This window comes from Oncorhynchus keta, chromosome 24 (assembly GCF_023373465.1).
Source record: "Oncorhynchus keta strain PuntledgeMale-10-30-2019 chromosome 24, Oket_V2, whole genome shotgun sequence".
NCBI classification, from domain to species: domain Eukaryota; kingdom Metazoa; phylum Chordata; class Actinopteri; order Salmoniformes; family Salmonidae; genus Oncorhynchus; species Oncorhynchus keta.
Window position 1 is genome coordinate 22,374,183 of NC_068444.1, and position 16,880 is coordinate 22,391,062.

The 16,880-nt window shown below is 42.2% G+C and overlaps 2 protein-coding genes across 7 annotated transcripts in view; both read right to left on the reverse strand.

Annotated features, from left to right (window-relative positions):
• Window positions 1-4,665, reverse strand: part of LOC118402813 (endothelial PAS domain-containing protein 1-like) — a 64,206-nt gene extending 59,541 nt beyond the window's left edge. For both annotated transcript variants that reach the window (XM_035801094.2, XM_035801093.2), the window contains exon 1: window positions 4,204-4,665. In XM_035801094.2, the coding sequence (XP_035656987.1) occupies window positions 4,204-4,229 (26 nt within the window). In that variant the 5' untranslated portion in view covers window positions 4,230-4,665. The remainder of the gene's footprint in view (window positions 1-4,203) is intronic.
• A 5,336-nt stretch (window positions 4,666-10,001) lies between these two features.
• Window positions 10,002-16,880, reverse strand: part of LOC118357702 (protein kinase C epsilon type-like) — a 170,990-nt gene continuing 164,111 nt past the window's right edge. For all 5 annotated transcript variants that reach the window (XM_052477973.1, XM_052477975.1, XM_052477976.1 and 2 more), the window contains one exon: window positions 10,002-13,826. In XM_052477973.1, the coding sequence (XP_052333933.1) occupies window positions 13,677-13,826 (150 nt within the window). In that variant the 3' untranslated portion in view covers window positions 10,002-13,676. The remainder of the gene's footprint in view (window positions 13,827-16,880) is intronic.

The window sequence follows — 16,880 nt, forward strand, 5'->3', positions numbered from 1 at the left end:
ACATGCCTGGTGTGTTCCTTGTTCTTCATGATGCTCTCTGCGCTTTTAACGGACCTCTGAGACTATCACAGTGCAGGTGCATTTATACGGAGACTTGATTACACACAGGTGGATTGTATTTATCATCATTAGTCATTTAGGTCAACATTGGATCATTCAGAGATCCTCACTGAACTTCTGGAGAGAGTTTGCTGCACTGAAAGTAAATTTTGCACGCCCAATTTTTCAGTTTTTGATTTGTTAAAAAAGTTTGAAATATCCAATAAATGTTGTTCCACTTCATGATTGTGTCCCACTTGTTGTTGATTCTTCACAAAAAAATACAGTTTTATATCTTTATGTTTGAAGCCTGAAATGTGGCAAAAGGTCGCAAAGTTCAAGGGGGCCGAATACTTTCGCAAGGCACTGTATATTGAAGCAACATCTCAAGATAATCAGTTAAGTTAAAGCTTGGTCGCAAATGAGTTTTCCAAATGGAAAATGACCCCAAACATACTTCTAAAGTTGTGGCAAAGTGGCTTAAGGACAACAAAGTCAAGGTATTAGAGTGGCCATCACAAAGCCCTGACCTCAATCCCTATAGAAAATGTGTAAGCAGAACTGAAAAAGCATGTGCGGGCAAGGAGGCCTACAAACCTGACTAAGTTACACCAGCTCTGTCAGGAGGAATGGGCTAAAATTCACCCAACTTATTGTGGGAATCTTGTAGAAGGCTACCCGAAACGTTTGACCCAAGTTAAACAATTTAAAGGCAATGCAACCAAATACTAATTTAGTGAATACAAACTTCTGGCCCACTGGGTCAGATGAAAGAAATAAAACATTCTCTACTGCTATTCTGACATTTCACATTCTTAAAATAAAGTGGTGATCCTAACTGACCTAAAACAGGGAATTCTTACTAGGATTAAATGTCAGCAATTGTGAAAAACTGAGTTGAAACGTATTTGGCTAAGGTGTATGTAAACTTCCGACTTCAACTGTATGTATAGATTATTTATAATAAATTATGTATAATAAGTCTTGGTTATTCAATAGCCTAGTTAATCATTTCACTACTCTTAACAAACTATGTTGTGCTCTGTCTGGCAGTAACCCAGAACTATCAGAATGATCTCTCTTTCAGGTGCTGCTGACACCTGCATGTAAAATGCTCTTCTACATCATAATAATTATAAGACTGCTTAACATTTTGTCTTCCTTTTATCAGATTAACGCATGATTATTTCTGAAGATGAACTCGTGTTTTTGCTTTGTTTTTCTCCTCTGGTACCAGTCAAGCAGGTAGCCCAGTGGATAAGGTGATGGACCTGTGGCAGGAGTTGAACCTGTGGTTGAAAGGTGGCCAGTTTGAATCCCAGGTTGGACGCTGGGGTAAAAATGACAGTATTGTTCTGACAGCTGGAGGGCTGCTGGGTTCACATCATCAAAACATTCCGCTATGGTTGGGCACTTGATTAAGGCACTTAAGAACCTGTGCTCCTCTCAACTGTATGATTGGGGGTTGAGAACAGAATACCTATTTTTGTTGCTCACTGTAACTAATGGACAAAGTATATTATATTGTATTAATACCCAGTTCCACAAGGGGCCTAATAGGGACTTAGCCCCCTCAGTTGAATCTTGTGGCACCTCAGTTTTAGTTATGTCCCTATGTAAAAATAGCAAAAAAGTTAATTAACAGGTTGGCGGAAAAAAAAGATCTGTATCTCCGCTGAGCTGTCAGCACAATGGACAGAGCATGCCACGGTGGGTAGTAAGGTATGACTCCTTTGTATTTCCATAAAAAGAAGGGAAAATGTTTGTCATCTCTGTGGACGGCTAAGTGAATAACGTGATCAAGTTTACCAGTTGGGTCCTGGTGAGGACGCCATGTTGGAGGCCGAACTGTGACCTTCCTGCTCTTCTGCTGTTCCTATAAGGGGCACTCTGCAGGAGTGTCCTGCCCTACGATGAGTTGTGTGAGGTTTTCATCCTGACATTGACTGACACTGAATTGATTATGACCGAGCGCTCTCCTAAGTCTGGAGAGGAGAGCACCCAGGAGAGCACCCGGGCTTGGGAGAAAATGGCGGCATCTCTAAAATGTTCCTGAGTGTGGCAAGGAAGTTGTGTAACTGCTGGGGAATCTGGAGACAACCCCAGTGTCCACTGTGCATCGTTTGGGATGGAATGCTCCTTTACCTGCTTCAACAAAGGCCCATGCAGGGAGGTTTGTGCACCAGTATCGCCAAAAGTTTAGTGGACAGTGTTTAGGGCCTGAGCAAAGTGTTCATCTGCCTCGGGGTAAATTCTATGATGTTCCTTTTTTGCTCCGCCAATCTACATTCACTAAATGGACATACCATGTTGGTCAATATGTATCATGTACCCAGTGCTTGTTTGGAATGTGCCATTCTGCCTGGCTGTCACATGTACCTTCGTTTAGGGAGTGTGTGCGTTTAAGGGGGGTGGTTAGAAATACTGAACCATGATGATTTCAGATGAAGGGAACATCTCCTGACAATGTTAATTAAGGTAACTGCTTATGTGTTAGGAACGTGACTTGAGCATAATTTAAAATGTGGAGACCCGGTGTGTCGTGAAGACATGCTGTAGACATGTCTCTCTCTCTCCACTATTGCGCACTGACTCCTGACAATTCCTGCGGGATATTTGTATCAGCGTTCCAGTTGTTTGTCAATGTTTATCAATGCACCACGAAATATATAGTCATCAGTGAAGTTACTGTTAATCCCTGCATATTCACCCGTTTATTTTGAATGTTTGGTTATGAAAATGTTGACAATTCATTACATACAATATACACTCATAACATTCTCCTTCTCCAATTGGAAAGGTTGTTTGGAGAGCTCACAAACTGCGCAACACTTGTGGATAAATAACGTGTGGTTTATTTAATTGCATTTAACAGTTTGCTGTCAATGTATTAATTGTCTTTGATTGGAGAACATGTGTCTGGTTTCTCTGTCAGTTTTAATGTTGTGTGAACGCGGCGCTTTAGCTATCTATAGATATACCTGGCCTGCTTGCCAAGAATAGGTGCGGCTAAATGTATTTCATTCCCTTTGGGGATGTTCTAGTTAGTTCACTTTTGGGTAACTCAAGAGGAGTCTGTATCTGAGCCTGGTAGACCCCACATGTGCTTTATTGGTTAAAACAGGTTTTTCCTGAATGCTGGTTAAAACAGGCTTTTTCTTTTGAGTACTGACATTTTGAAGTCAGAACTTTGTACATATATTCCTAAATATCACCATCATATTTGAAACACCAGCGCTGTGTAAATAAATCCGACACTCATTTGCACTTATCTGCCTGCCTCCTGCTGAATCTTTGTCCTTACGATTGCTAGAAGGCCAGTGTTTTACGCTGATACAGCGCAGCAGAGAAAGGCTACAGATTTCGTGCCAACCTGTCACTTCAAAAGCACTCCATGATCTTGGAGTCTCTGCATTTGAACTATATGTTTATTGTGGTATAGCGTGAAATAAGCAGAATTCAATATCATTCCAATGCAAGAACCCCCAAAATGTTGCAATCTCGGCGATTTCAAGAGCCCCTTTAGTAACTTTATCCTGGCGCCGGGTCTTATTATTGTGTTGTAAAGAAGTCACCAGTGTTAACCTGGCCCATCATTCAAACAGAGATGCCTCCCTGGCCATCAGTGCATATTTCCAAACTATGTTAGCATATAAAGACAATACATTCTAAAAACTATGCTGGTATTCTTTTGTCCATTATTAAATTGTTTATAAAAATTATATTCTTAGCTCAAAATATTACTATTTAATAGTAATATAATTAATAAATGGCACCATGCAAGGTTCTATATAGAACCATTTTGGTTTAGTGAAGAATAACCTCTACGGTTGCTATCAAAGAACCCTCCTATAAATGGTTCTATATATAGAACTTTTTGTGGTTCCATATATGTAGCAAGTGATAGAAGCCTTTTTAGTTCTACAAGGAACATTTTTTTATAATAATATACCCTATAAAGTACAGCGCGCTATTTGTTAAAGGGCAACAGGTCTCCGAGCTACACATTTTCGGCGAAATGTCACTCATTGATTGCGAGGACAATCGCTTACTAGGCCTAGAATTTAACGTGTTGATAGTAGGTTTAACATGATAGTTTCTTATAAAATGTCTACATCTAAGAACAAATAGGCCAAACAATGAATCTAAACAAATCTACTTTACCTTTTCTTGTCCTTATCAGCCGTCATGTTTTCTTTTGCAAAGTTCAGTGACAAATGGAATTTCCCCGAAAGTCCGAATCAGTCCACTTTACGCAACAATTTTCAAGTAACAAATAACATTCACAATGAAAAATATTGAAAGTCAGATCGAGATGAAGTAATTTCTCTGCTCTTTACGCACAGTCCATTTCAGAAGCAAGTTGTCTTTCAGAAGCAGTAGGCAGCTGTACAGTCTCAGAACACTGCCAAGGATTGTACAGCCTTTTCACCGATTCACTAAAGGTAAGCCTACAATCCACAACCTTTAGCCTACAAATGCTTTAGAAGTTGGATAAAATAGGGTCCGCTCTCAAAGTTTCCTTCGTTGCGTTGGTTGTGCTGGTCTACTGAACTTCTAGCCCAGTTCGCTGTTCACTCTTTTGCGCTCAGCTGGCCCGTTGACAGTCGCTCACGCGTCAATCTGACCGCAGTGATTGGTGAAAATGCTGTGTAGAACCGCCTTAAATATCCCCACCCACTAACCTGATGGTTTCGTCGTTTTATATTGTCGTTCAGAGTCCCTGTAGGCCTACATACTTTGAGGCCTACAATTTTGAGTCGGCTTGCCCTTGTATGTTGTGTATGTACAGTTGAAGTCGGAAGTTTACATACACTTAGGTTGGAGTCATTAAAACTCGTTTTTTAACCACTCCACAAATTTCAACTATTGTTTTGGCAAGTCTGTTAGGACATCTACTTTGTGCATGACACAAGTCATTTTGTCTAACAATTGTTTACAGACAGATTATTTAATTTATAATTCACTGTATCACAATTCCAGTGGGTCAGAAGTTTACATACACTAAGTTGACTGTGTCTTTAAACAGCTTGGAAAATTCCAGAAATGATGTCATGGCTCTGGAATCTTCTGGTAGGCTAATTGACATAATTTGATTTCTTTATATCCACAGTAAAACGGGTCCTATATCAACGATAACCTGAATGGCCACTCAGCAAGAAAGAAGCCACTGTTCCAAAACCGCCATTAAAGGCCACACTACAGTTTGCAACTGCACATGGGGACAAAGATCGTACCTTTTGGGGAAATATCATCTGGTATGATGAAACAAAAATATAACTGTTTGGCCATAATGACCATGGTTATGTTTGGAGGGAAAAGGGGGATGCTTGCAAGCCAAAGAACACCATCCCAACCGTGAAGCACAGGGGTGGCAGCATCATGTTGTGGGTGTGCTTTGCTGCAGGAGGGACTGGTGCACTTCACAAAATAGATGGCATCATAAGGAAGGAAAATTATGTGGATATATTGAAGCAACATCTCAAGACATCAGTCAGGAAGTTAAAGCTTGGTCGCAAATGAGTCTTCCAAATGGACAATGACCCCAAGCATACTTCCAAAGTTGTGGCAAAATTGCTTAAGGACAACAAAGTCAAGGTATTGGAGTGGCCATCACAAAGCCCTGACCTCAATCCTATAGAACATTTGTGGGCAGAACTGAAAAAGCATGTGTGAGCAAGGAGGCCTAAAAACCTGACTCTGTTACACCAGCTCTGTCAGGAGGAATGGGCCAAAATTCACCCAACTTATTGTGGGAAGCTTGTGAAAGGCCACCTGAAATGTTTGACCTAAGTTAAACAATTTAAAGGCAATGTTACCAAATACTAATTGAGTGTATGTAAACTTCTGACCCACTGAGAATGTGATGAAAGAAATAAAAGCTGAAATAAATCATTCTCTCCACTATTATTCTGACATATCACATTCTTAAAATAAAGTGGTGATCCTTTCTGATTTAAGACGGAATTTTTACTAGGATTAAATGTCAGCAATTGTGAAAAACTGAGTTTAAATATATTTGGCTAAGGTTTATGTACACTTTCGACTTCAACTGTAGGTAGCTTAATTTACGGCCTTGCATTGAACAGATAAGTATGTCAACCATCCCAACCATTCATCTGTTCATGTGCTTGTTCGTAGATGGCAACAGAAAAACACACGCCTGTCATTCATGTCAGCTAATTGGGGCATTCAGAGTTCCCATGAGTCTTTTTAAAGATGGATCTACTAAAAATGCCTTTTCTGAATAAATAAATAATAATATATGCCATTTAGCAGACGCTTTTATCCAAAGCGACTTACAGTCATGTGTGCATACATTCTACGTATGGGTGGTCCCAGGAATCGAACCCACTACCCTGGCGTTACAAGCGCCATGCTCTACCAACTGAGCTACAGAAGTCTATCCTCAGATAACTGTTGCTTGTTTAGCCATTCCGAAATGTTGAAGATGTTTCACAATTTTTTGGGGGATATACAGTCAAGTCCATAATTATTGACACCTTTAATAAAGATTATCAAAAATACTTTATTAAATAAATAATACAAATCCTGAGCTATATTGTATGCAAAAATAGGGAATTATATTTTATACTTTTACAATTGCTCAGAGTATGATGTTTTGTTTAAAAATGAATAAATTAAATGTAAAAAAGACAGGGGTCAAAATTATTGTCACCCCTCTTTTCAATACTCCAGCACCCTCCCCTTGTGAGGATAATGACACTGAGACGTTTTCTAAAACGTTTCATGAGATTGGAGAACACATTGGGAGGGAGCTGAGACCATTCCTCCATACAAAATCTTTACAGATCCTTGAAATCCTTCGTCTGCCCTTATGGACTGCCGTCTTCTATTCAAACTACAGGTTGTCAATGTGGTTCAAGTCCGGAGACTGAGATGGCCATTGCAAGTTGTTTTTGTTGTCAATTAACCATTTCTTTGTGGATTTTTATTAGTGCTTGGGGTTATTGTCTTGTTGGAAGATTCACTTGCAGCCAAGTTTCAGCCCCCTGGCAGAGGAACCAGGTTTTTGGCTAAAATGTCCTGGTACTTGGTAAATTTCATGATGCCTTAACAAGGAGCCCACGACCAGGGGAAGCAAAATAGCACCATAACATTGAAGATCCACCACCATCTTTTACCTTAAGTATGAGGTACTTTTCTGCATAGATATGCTTCTGTTTTTCAACACCAAACCCACCACTGGTATATGTGTAACCAAAGAGCTTTATTTTCATGTCTTCTGTACATAGCACTGCTTCCAATCTAAGTGCCAATGACGTTTATCAAACTCCAGACACATCTTGTAACATTTATTTCACATTTTGGAAATTTCACATGATCTTAAGGTCACATATTAAATGCCATATGTTCTGCATAATCTCCTCTTTGGCCAAATGAATGGATTGGATGGGCTGCAGTGAATCTGACATTCTGACATAAACATTACCAAGAAACTCACATTAAAGTGTTTAATTATTGGTGGATTAACCACACTGAGCATGTGTGTTTACAATTATTAAAACAAGGCTGGGTTTACACAGGCATTTGAATTCTGATCTTTTGCCCAATTATTGGCAAAAGAGCTGATCTGATTAGTCAAAATAACAATTAGTGAGTAAAAGATCAGAATCGGACTGCCCTTGTAAACAGCTTTGTGATAACAATTATTCCTCTCAAGGATTAAACAAGTAAACTGAAGGTTCACTGACTGCTTTCAGTAAGTCATCTGTTGAGTTAGACCCCACTGGGTCAAAGTGACCCATAATAACTAATATACAAGCTGCCATCCTTCTCAAATACTGTATTTGATGAATCATGCAGAAAGGAAGGGAAGTGGAGCTAGCATATAAAACAGTAGATCTGTGTAGATATAAGGTGCTCTTTGGTAAAGGGGTTAAGTGGTAATCAAAAAAACAAGGAGGACCAAGGGACTCTTCAAATAATGAAAAATGCCTGCATTTTTATGGCATGTTCAATGGAATAAGATTTTAAAACTCTGACGGGTTCACTACTGTGAATTTGTCATTTAAATCAATATTTTCTTGTATTATTATGGGATAGTATAATTATGAACAACATACAACTGCTTAAAATGCACTCTTCTCCTCTCCATTGTGAGGGGGAGAGGAGGCTGTCAACGTGTTCAATGGGTTCGACACACATCAACTGAACTGTAAATAGCATTTTAGTGACCTACACTACATGAACAAAAGTATGTGGACACCTGCTCGCCGAACATCTCATTCCAAAATCATGAGCATGAATATAGAGTTGGGCTTTCCACGAGATATTGAAACATTGTTGCAGGTACTCCATTCGGCCACAAGAGCATTAGTGAGGTCGGCCACTGATGTTGGGCGATTAGGCCTGGCTCGCAGTCGGCGTTCCAATTCATCCCAATGGTGTTCGATGGGGTTGAAGTCAGGGCTCTGAGCAGGCCAGTCAAGTTCTTCCACACTGATCTCGACCATTTCTGTATGGACCTCGCTTTGTACACGGAGGTATTGTCATGCTGAAACAGGAAAGTTGGAAGCACAGAATCCTCTATAATGTGATTGTATGCTGTAGCGTTGATTTCCCTTCAATGGAACGTATGACCCTAACCCAAACCATGAAAAACAGCCCCAGGCAATGAATACTCTTCCACCAAACTTTACAGTTGGCACTATGTATTGAGGCAGGTAGTGTTCTCCTGGCAGCCGCCAAACCCAGATACGTCTGTCAGACTGCCAGATGGTGAAGTGTGATTCATCACTCCAAAGAACACGTTTCCACTGCTGCAGAGTACAATGCAAACTTTACATCACTCCAGCCGACGCTTGGCGTTGCACATGGTGAACTTAGGATTGTGTGTAGCTGCTCGGCCATGGAAACCCATTTCACGAAGCTCCCGACAAACAGTTATTATGCTGAAGTTGCTTCCAGAGGCAGTTTACAACTTGGTAGTGAGTGTTGCAACTGAGGACAGACAATTTTTACGTGCTACGAGCTTCAGCCCTCAGCGATCCCGATCTATGAGCTTGTGTGGCCTACCACTTTGTGGCTGAGCCGTTGTTGCTCCTAGACGTTTCCACTTCACAATAAGAGCACTTACAGTTGACAGGGGCAGCTCTATCAGGGCAGAAAGTTGATGAACTGACTTGTTGGAAAGGTGGCATCCTATAACAGTGCCACGTTGAAAGTCACTGAGCTCTTCAGTAGGGAAATTCTACTGCCAATGTTTGTGTATGGAGATTGAATGGCTGTGTGCTCAATTTTATATGTCTGTCAGGTTTAGCTCAAATAGCCAAATCCACTAATTTGAAGGGGTGTCCAAATACTTTTGTATATATAGTGTATATCTGTACCCTAATAGGGTGATTATGAATAATGTAGCTATGGTGATTTTGGGTGAATTATCACCTGTGAGACATCGATCAGAGATAGAGCACTAACTGAGTAGCTGAACTGTGTTTGACTTTAACAGTTGCTGTACATTGTCATTGATAACAATAACAGCAATGTCAAAGTTATGGCCCAGTAGTCTAACACTGGTGTTTATAGTCCATAATGTGTGATAATAGGTATCTTCTGTTGTTTTTCCCTCTAGATATTGTCTACATATTTTATCAGTTTCCATGACACTAGCAGGGAATGCAATGTTTGCTTTGAAAGGGAAGAATACCCAAATGTGGAACATCAGTCAATGATTAATTGCACATCGTGGTACCATTTTAGCAGTGCATATCTCAGAATACATTCCAACAGTGGTCAGTTATGGACACTGGACAGTACTCTATATGCATTCAACCCTGGCAATGTAAACTGTGTTGCATAGAGAGCTTTTTTAAAAACGTTTATTTTAGCAGGGAATCCCATTGAAACCAAGGTCTCTTTTGCAAGGGAGCCTTGCATACATACAGTAAATATTGATTAACACTGAACAGAAATTAGCCCTAAAACAAGCAAACCCACTATTTGTTTTGACATCATATTTAATAGGTTCCAAAAACAAACAATACACATTCACATCCTTTAGAATACAGTACATTTGGCACACAGCAAAATGCTTACATAACACTAATAAATGGCAAAGGAATTCAAAATAAAACATCAGTCAGGTGACAAATTGTACATATAAAGCTTCACAATACAGAAACCGCAAATTAAATCCGGTTACCCAGACCCAGAAATAAGCCTTGTCCTGGTTTAAAAAGCCATTTCAATAGATATTCTTTATTGAACATGCTTTTTAGTCCAGAAGTAGTCTTAATTTGGGTCCGGGAAACCGATCCTAAATGTAGAGGTACATACAGTAATATAATTCAGATGTCTGTATGTTTTATTCTACTGTATGTAAAAAAATACATAATACTCAGCCAGACATATTGTTACACACAATTTAAGAGGTACTTCTCCAGCCATGTACAGTATATTATACTTATTGAGCGTTACTGGTTCATTGACATTACAACAGACCAAATGGGTTTCCTATGTGCTGTTCTTTCTTCTTCCTATTACAGACAGTTTAAAAAGTCCAAATAAAAGAAGGAGGATGGACAATTGGAGTTAGAATTTGGCATGGAGGATTTTGGACCTGCAGGGCCACCCTAGGACAGTGATCCGTCATCTTACAAAACACAAACATAAGAGGCCTAACATCGAGAAGCACAGACAAAACAGAGAGACTGTAAACCAAAGAGACAGGTATATGAAATTAAAGGACACGATACAGACAGAGAGAAGAGGGTAGATATGAGCTATACGAGGGGAGACAAGTACTGTAACGGTTACATCCTAAAAAAACGGCATAAGGAAACAGCATTGTGCCAGCCTGAATGGTGACGTCTGTCAAATGTCCTCTTCACCTTCAGATCCTTTAACACGGCTCTCATGTTGCTATGCACTAACTGGGTAACAGAGGGGGATCATGTGATCCATTGACACAGGTGCCTACGTGTCAAATGCATGGGTGCTTTAGGTGTATGAAAGGCCTACATGCAGTGGTGTGTGTGCTGGGGGGGCGTTAAGCATTTTCAGGATCTAGTATGAGGCATGTTTAAAGCCTTTTAAATACTGCTTGATCAGTAACGCTTTGACAGTTGACACCATGATACTGTCCACTATTACTACTGTTACTACTGTTACTACCACTGTTGCTACAGTTACTCCTGCTCCCCATACCATAACTGCTACTGCTAGTGGAGCTAGCACTATTATACATGCTACTAATAATACTACATCTACACTACTTAAACTACTACTACAATAACAAATGCTACGGCTCCTTCTACAGTACTGCTACTTTCACTACCACAGTGCCACCCCTGCCTCTTCAATTGCAAATAGTCCTACTACTATATCTCCAAATTTCAAACGTTACTTTAAAGTTTCTACTCCAAAACGGAATGTACTACTTGCAGTATTGAAACAAAGCAACATGGTTATTGATAGAATTTGAGAGTAGATTGGACTTTACCTTGATTTGGTGTAGACCTGCAATAAACCATATACTGGTCAGAGAGTTATTAGGCATGAGTGCATTGAGAAGGTCAATGGTTTCCATAAAATGAATTAGTCCAATAGCTTTGCTACCTTTGGTTACATTGATGTTTTAAAGAGATATGCTATAGGAAATGTTGACCTTTTCAAAGAGAGTTAAGGAGAGAGGGCAGGGAAAGGGGTGGTGGGGTGGTTTGATGGAGCATTCTGAAGGAAGCACATAGACATGGCTATCAGCTGAGTTGAGGACAGGCAAATGAAAACAGCCATGCATATATATGTAAAAACCAAACAGAACAACAGCAAAGAGTCAGCGGTGGGAAGAACAGTGAAGACACCCGGCAAGAAAGAAAAGGAAAGCAGAAACAGACAGAAACATACACAGAATATTGCACATGGACATTGTAACGTTTTCATATTCTAATAATACACAATAATATCATATGCATGACCATGCAAAGGATGATACCTCTATTTCTCCAAGAAGTCCACAGGCTTCTATATACAAGGTGATCTGTACAGAGGGAAAGACACAGCTATCTGGTGATGCCTTCACCCACATGATTGTGAGTCTTGTTGTATAGCAGGGAAATCCAGGATTTCAAACTCTGAGCAACAAGACAATCCAGTAAAATCACGACAAATCAAACATAATGAAATAAAACACACAATGAAATAAAACTGACCCAATGAAATGTAAAAAGCTTCAAAAGGGCCATTCTCATGAACCCACTGCCTATATCGCACTCAAAAACAAACTCACACAAACAACTACCTCGCAGTATACTAACAGACACACACACACACACGTGCACGCAAACAGATGCGATACATTCAGTTGTATTCCCACGATCACTCATGCATACAAGCACATTCTTCCACATTGAAACCCATGGCATTCATTTGGAATATATGAATCTAGACTACCATAACACTGTGGGCATATCTACAATACGTAACTGGTTCGCAGTTACACACAAAAGGCATTTGATGTACTATACATGGACTCATTCTAATTCTGGCATGTTTTGATCGTGAGGAAACTTTGAAACAGTATCAATAGTTACAGGCTTCTCTTTTTTATTGATACTGTGAACCAATCGTTTTTTTATAGCTTTTTTAAATACAATCATTGGTTCTAAGGATTTGGTTTTTCGCATTCAAACACGACAGAGGAGATTCTAATACATCGAGAGACTTAAAGGACAGCTTGAGAAATTACAGATTAATATAATAATATCATTGTTTCAGTGTCATATACTCACTGAGGAACTAGGATATTTGTCGAAACAGTTGAAAGTATGACCTATCGTACGAAGACCTTGTCGAACAAGACCCCTGCCCAATGCACACATAACCCCTGACCTTTTAATCCTTATATACACATAAAGTTGACACCGTCACACAAACATTCCCTGTTCATTTCATAGTCCACTGGAAAGGGCCTTGTGACATAATCTGGGGCAGGACTGTGAGGAGCTTTCATCACTGTTATCAGCCCGGGCCAAGGGCCAGGCTATATTCAGTCTCAGGAGGCCAATCCATTGGCCACCCACCACCACAATGAGTTTTTTTTTTTACCGCTCTGATTGGATCAGGAGTGATCTGGACCAGCCAATAGGAACTTGATAATAAAGCAGATGGGCTTCCTATATGACCTACTCTCGAATTACATAGATTTTTAACATAGAAAACATGCACTGATGGACAGACAGAAAAATATACTGGTACAGCGCTGTAGATGATCATGTTTATGTTTTGGAGTTGTTACTAATCAGAGGCCCTAATGGCCGGAGTGTTGTATGAGTGTGTGAATGTAATAATTTACTCTGTGTGTATTGTACAGTATATTTCTGGATGTCTGTATGTGAGAATATATGTATGCGTGTGTGTGTGTGTGTGTGTGTGTGTGTGTGTGTGTGTGTGTGTGTGTGTTCGTGAATGCGAGTGTGTATGTCAGTGTTTCTGCATATACATGTATGTGTGTCTATACATGCATGTGTGTGTGTTGGTGTGCGTGCATAAACACAAAGATGAGGCAGACAGCATCTGTGTGTGTGTGTGTGTGTGTGTGTGTGTGTGTGTGTGTGTGTGTGTGTGTGTGTGTGTGTGTGTGTGTGTGTGTGTGTGTGTGTGTGTGTGTGCAGGCCTTAGGACAGAGTCTCCTCCCCTCCAAAGTAGGAGAAACCCTTGAACTCATCTTGGTTAATCTGCTTAATAATGGCGTCTTCTACAGGGGTGAGGACAGGCTCCTCGCGAGTGAAGTCCTGGTCAAAGTTGTTCACGTCCCTTTTGGTTTTCTGTACAGGAGCAGAAAGGAAGGGAAGCAGGAGGGATAGTAAGGAAAAACAGGATGATGACTTCCAAATTAGATCTCGAAAACATTTCTAAAGACAGTCATAGTGTTATTACTAGTGAATTAGTGTCACACGTGGAATGATTGTTGTTTGTGTTTCCTTGATAAAGTCATTATAAAGCAAGGCTGATTGACACAATAGACATGGATGGAGTAATCACAGAACCTTTCTTTCATGCCCCCAGTTCTCTCATTCACGTTGTGTGATTGTTGAGGTGCTCGTCGCCCCCTCTCTGTGTACATGGGAACAGGACGGACCCTTCCCCTCACACCCCTTCAGGCATTTCATACCAACTCATACCCAGCCCATTCCGCAACTCTCTATCTTTACACTATACACACACAGGAATACTGATGCTTGGATACAGATGTAGGATTGTAACTTAAGTCAGTTTTCTACAGCAGGAAAATATTCCTGCAGCCACAGGAAATTTGAATTTGTCACGACTTTCGCCGAAGTCGGCTCCTCTCCTTGTTTGGGCGGCGTTCGGCGATCAACGTCACCAGCTTTCTAGCCATCGCCGCTCCATTTCTCATATATCCATTTGTTTTGTCTTGTTTCATACACATGGTTTTCATTCCATAATCACACTGTATGTATTTAGTCCTCTGTTCCCCTCCATGTCTTTGTGTGTAATTGTTTATTGTTAATGGTGTATGTTCACGCACTATACTTTTGTATTCATGTTCCGTGTTTTTTGGGCACTTAGATGTCATGTTGTGCCTGTTTTTTTACCTGAATAAAGGTGCACCTGTTTACTCTACTCTGCTCTCCTACACCTGACTTCGCCTCCCTTACACAGCATTAACAGAATTACACACCTACTATGGAGTCAGCAGGAGCAGGTACCCCGGTTAGAGGAGTCGAGGAGCGCGTCCAGGAACATTCGGCTATGTTACAACATATTTGTGCCATGATGGATCACGTTGTCCAGACCATGGACCGCTGGGAGAGACAGGAAGTCTCTCCAGTGCCTCGACCAGCGCAACCGGGGTTGCCTCTACCCGTCCCATCTGGAGCCAGTCCCAGTGGGATACGTCTCTCCCTTCCCAGGGAGTAAGATGGAACAGACACACAGTGCCAGGGATTCCTATTACAACTGGACCTTTTCCTGGCCACTGTGCACCCAGCTCCCTCGGGAAGGGAGAGAGTGTCTGCCCTCGTCTCATGCCTCTCAGGGAGAGCTCTGGAGTGGGCAAACGGCGTGTGGGGAGAAGATGACGCGACGTTGGACCACTTCGAGAAGTTCACCCGTCGCTTCCGGGCCGTCTTCGACCATCCGCCTGAAGGGAGAGCAGCGGGAGAACGGCTCTTCCATTTGAGGCAGGGCACGAGGAGCGCCTAGGAATTCGCCTTGGAATTCCGGACCTTGGCCGCCGGCTCAGGCTGGAACGACAGGGCCCTCATTGACCACTATCGGTGCAGCCTGCGCGAGGACGCCCGACGTGAGCTGGCCAGCAGGGATGCTACCATCTCCTTCGACCAACTGGTGGATTTGTCCATTCGGTTGGATAACCTGCTGGTCAACCGCAGACATCCAGAGGGTTAGCTCATCATAACCCCATTATTTCCTGGCAACAGAGGACTCTCACGGGGTGGTCGTGAGAGTGCTTGAGGAGGTGTGTAGGGGTTTCTGTTGGTGCTCCCATGGTGGAAAGTCCAGACCAGGTCTCCGCCATGTGCATCCCCCCAGAATTTGCTAATTTGGCTCTCACCTTCTGTAAATAGAAGGCGACTCAATTATTACCACATCGATGGGGGGATTGTGCGATAAATCTCCTGGCAAACGCTGCGCTTCCCAGGAGTCACGTGTATCCCCTGTCACAAGTGGAGACGGTGGCTATGGGGACTTATTTCTCCGAATCCCTCCATCAGGGGTACATTCGGTCCTCCACTTCACCCACCTCCTCAAGTTTCTTTTTTGTGAAGAAGGATGGAGGTTTACACCCGTGCATTGACTATAGAGGTCTAAATCAAATCACAGTGAGGTACAGTTACCCGCTACCTCTTATCGCCATGGCGATTGAGTCAATGCACGGGGTGCACTTCTTCACGAAAACTGGATCTCAGGAGGGCGTATAACCTGGTGCGTATCCGGGAGGGAGACGAGTGGAAGACAGCGTTTAGTACCACCTCAGGGCATTATGAGTACTTAGTCATGCCTTACGGGTTGATGAATGCTCCATCAGTTTTCCAAACCTTTGTAGACGGGATTTTCAGGGACGTGCACGGGCAAGGTGTAGTGGTGTATATCGATGACATCCTAATATACTCAGCTACACGCGCCAGAGGTAAGCTACACCCCTTACCCGTTCCACAACGACCGTTGTCACACTTCTCTGTGAATTTTTTAACCGATCTACCTCTTTCACAGGGAAACACTACGATCCTGGTCGTTGTGGATCATTTCTCTAAGTCCTCTCGTCTCCTCCCTCTGCACGGTCTTCCTATGGCCCTACAGACTGCGGAAGCCCTGTTTAATCACGTCTTCCAGCATTACGGGGTGCCTGAGGATATAGTGTCTGATCGGGGTCCCCAGTTCACGTCGAGGGTCTGGAAGGCGTTCATGGAACGTCTGTGGGTCTCGATCAGCCTTACCTCAGGTTTTCACCACGAGAATAACGGGCAGGTAGAGAGAGTCAACCAGGAGGTGGGCAGGTTTCTGCGGTCCTATTGCCAGGACCGCCCGGGGGAGCGGGTGGCTTTCGTGCCCTGGGCCGAGATGGCACAGAACTCGCTTCGCCACTCCTCCACTAACCTCTCACTCTTTCAATGCGTATTGGGGTACCAGCCGGTTCTGGCGCCGTGGCATCAGGGTCAGACCGAGGCTCCTGCAGTGGATGACTGGTTCAGGCGCGCGGAGGAGACATGGGAGGCCGCCCATGTTCACCTCCAGCGAGCCGCGCTTCACCGAAGACCAGCGCGGACCGTCATCGCAGTGAGACCCCGGTGAACCGGGTCTGACTCTTGACCCGAAATAAACCGGAATAAAAGTGT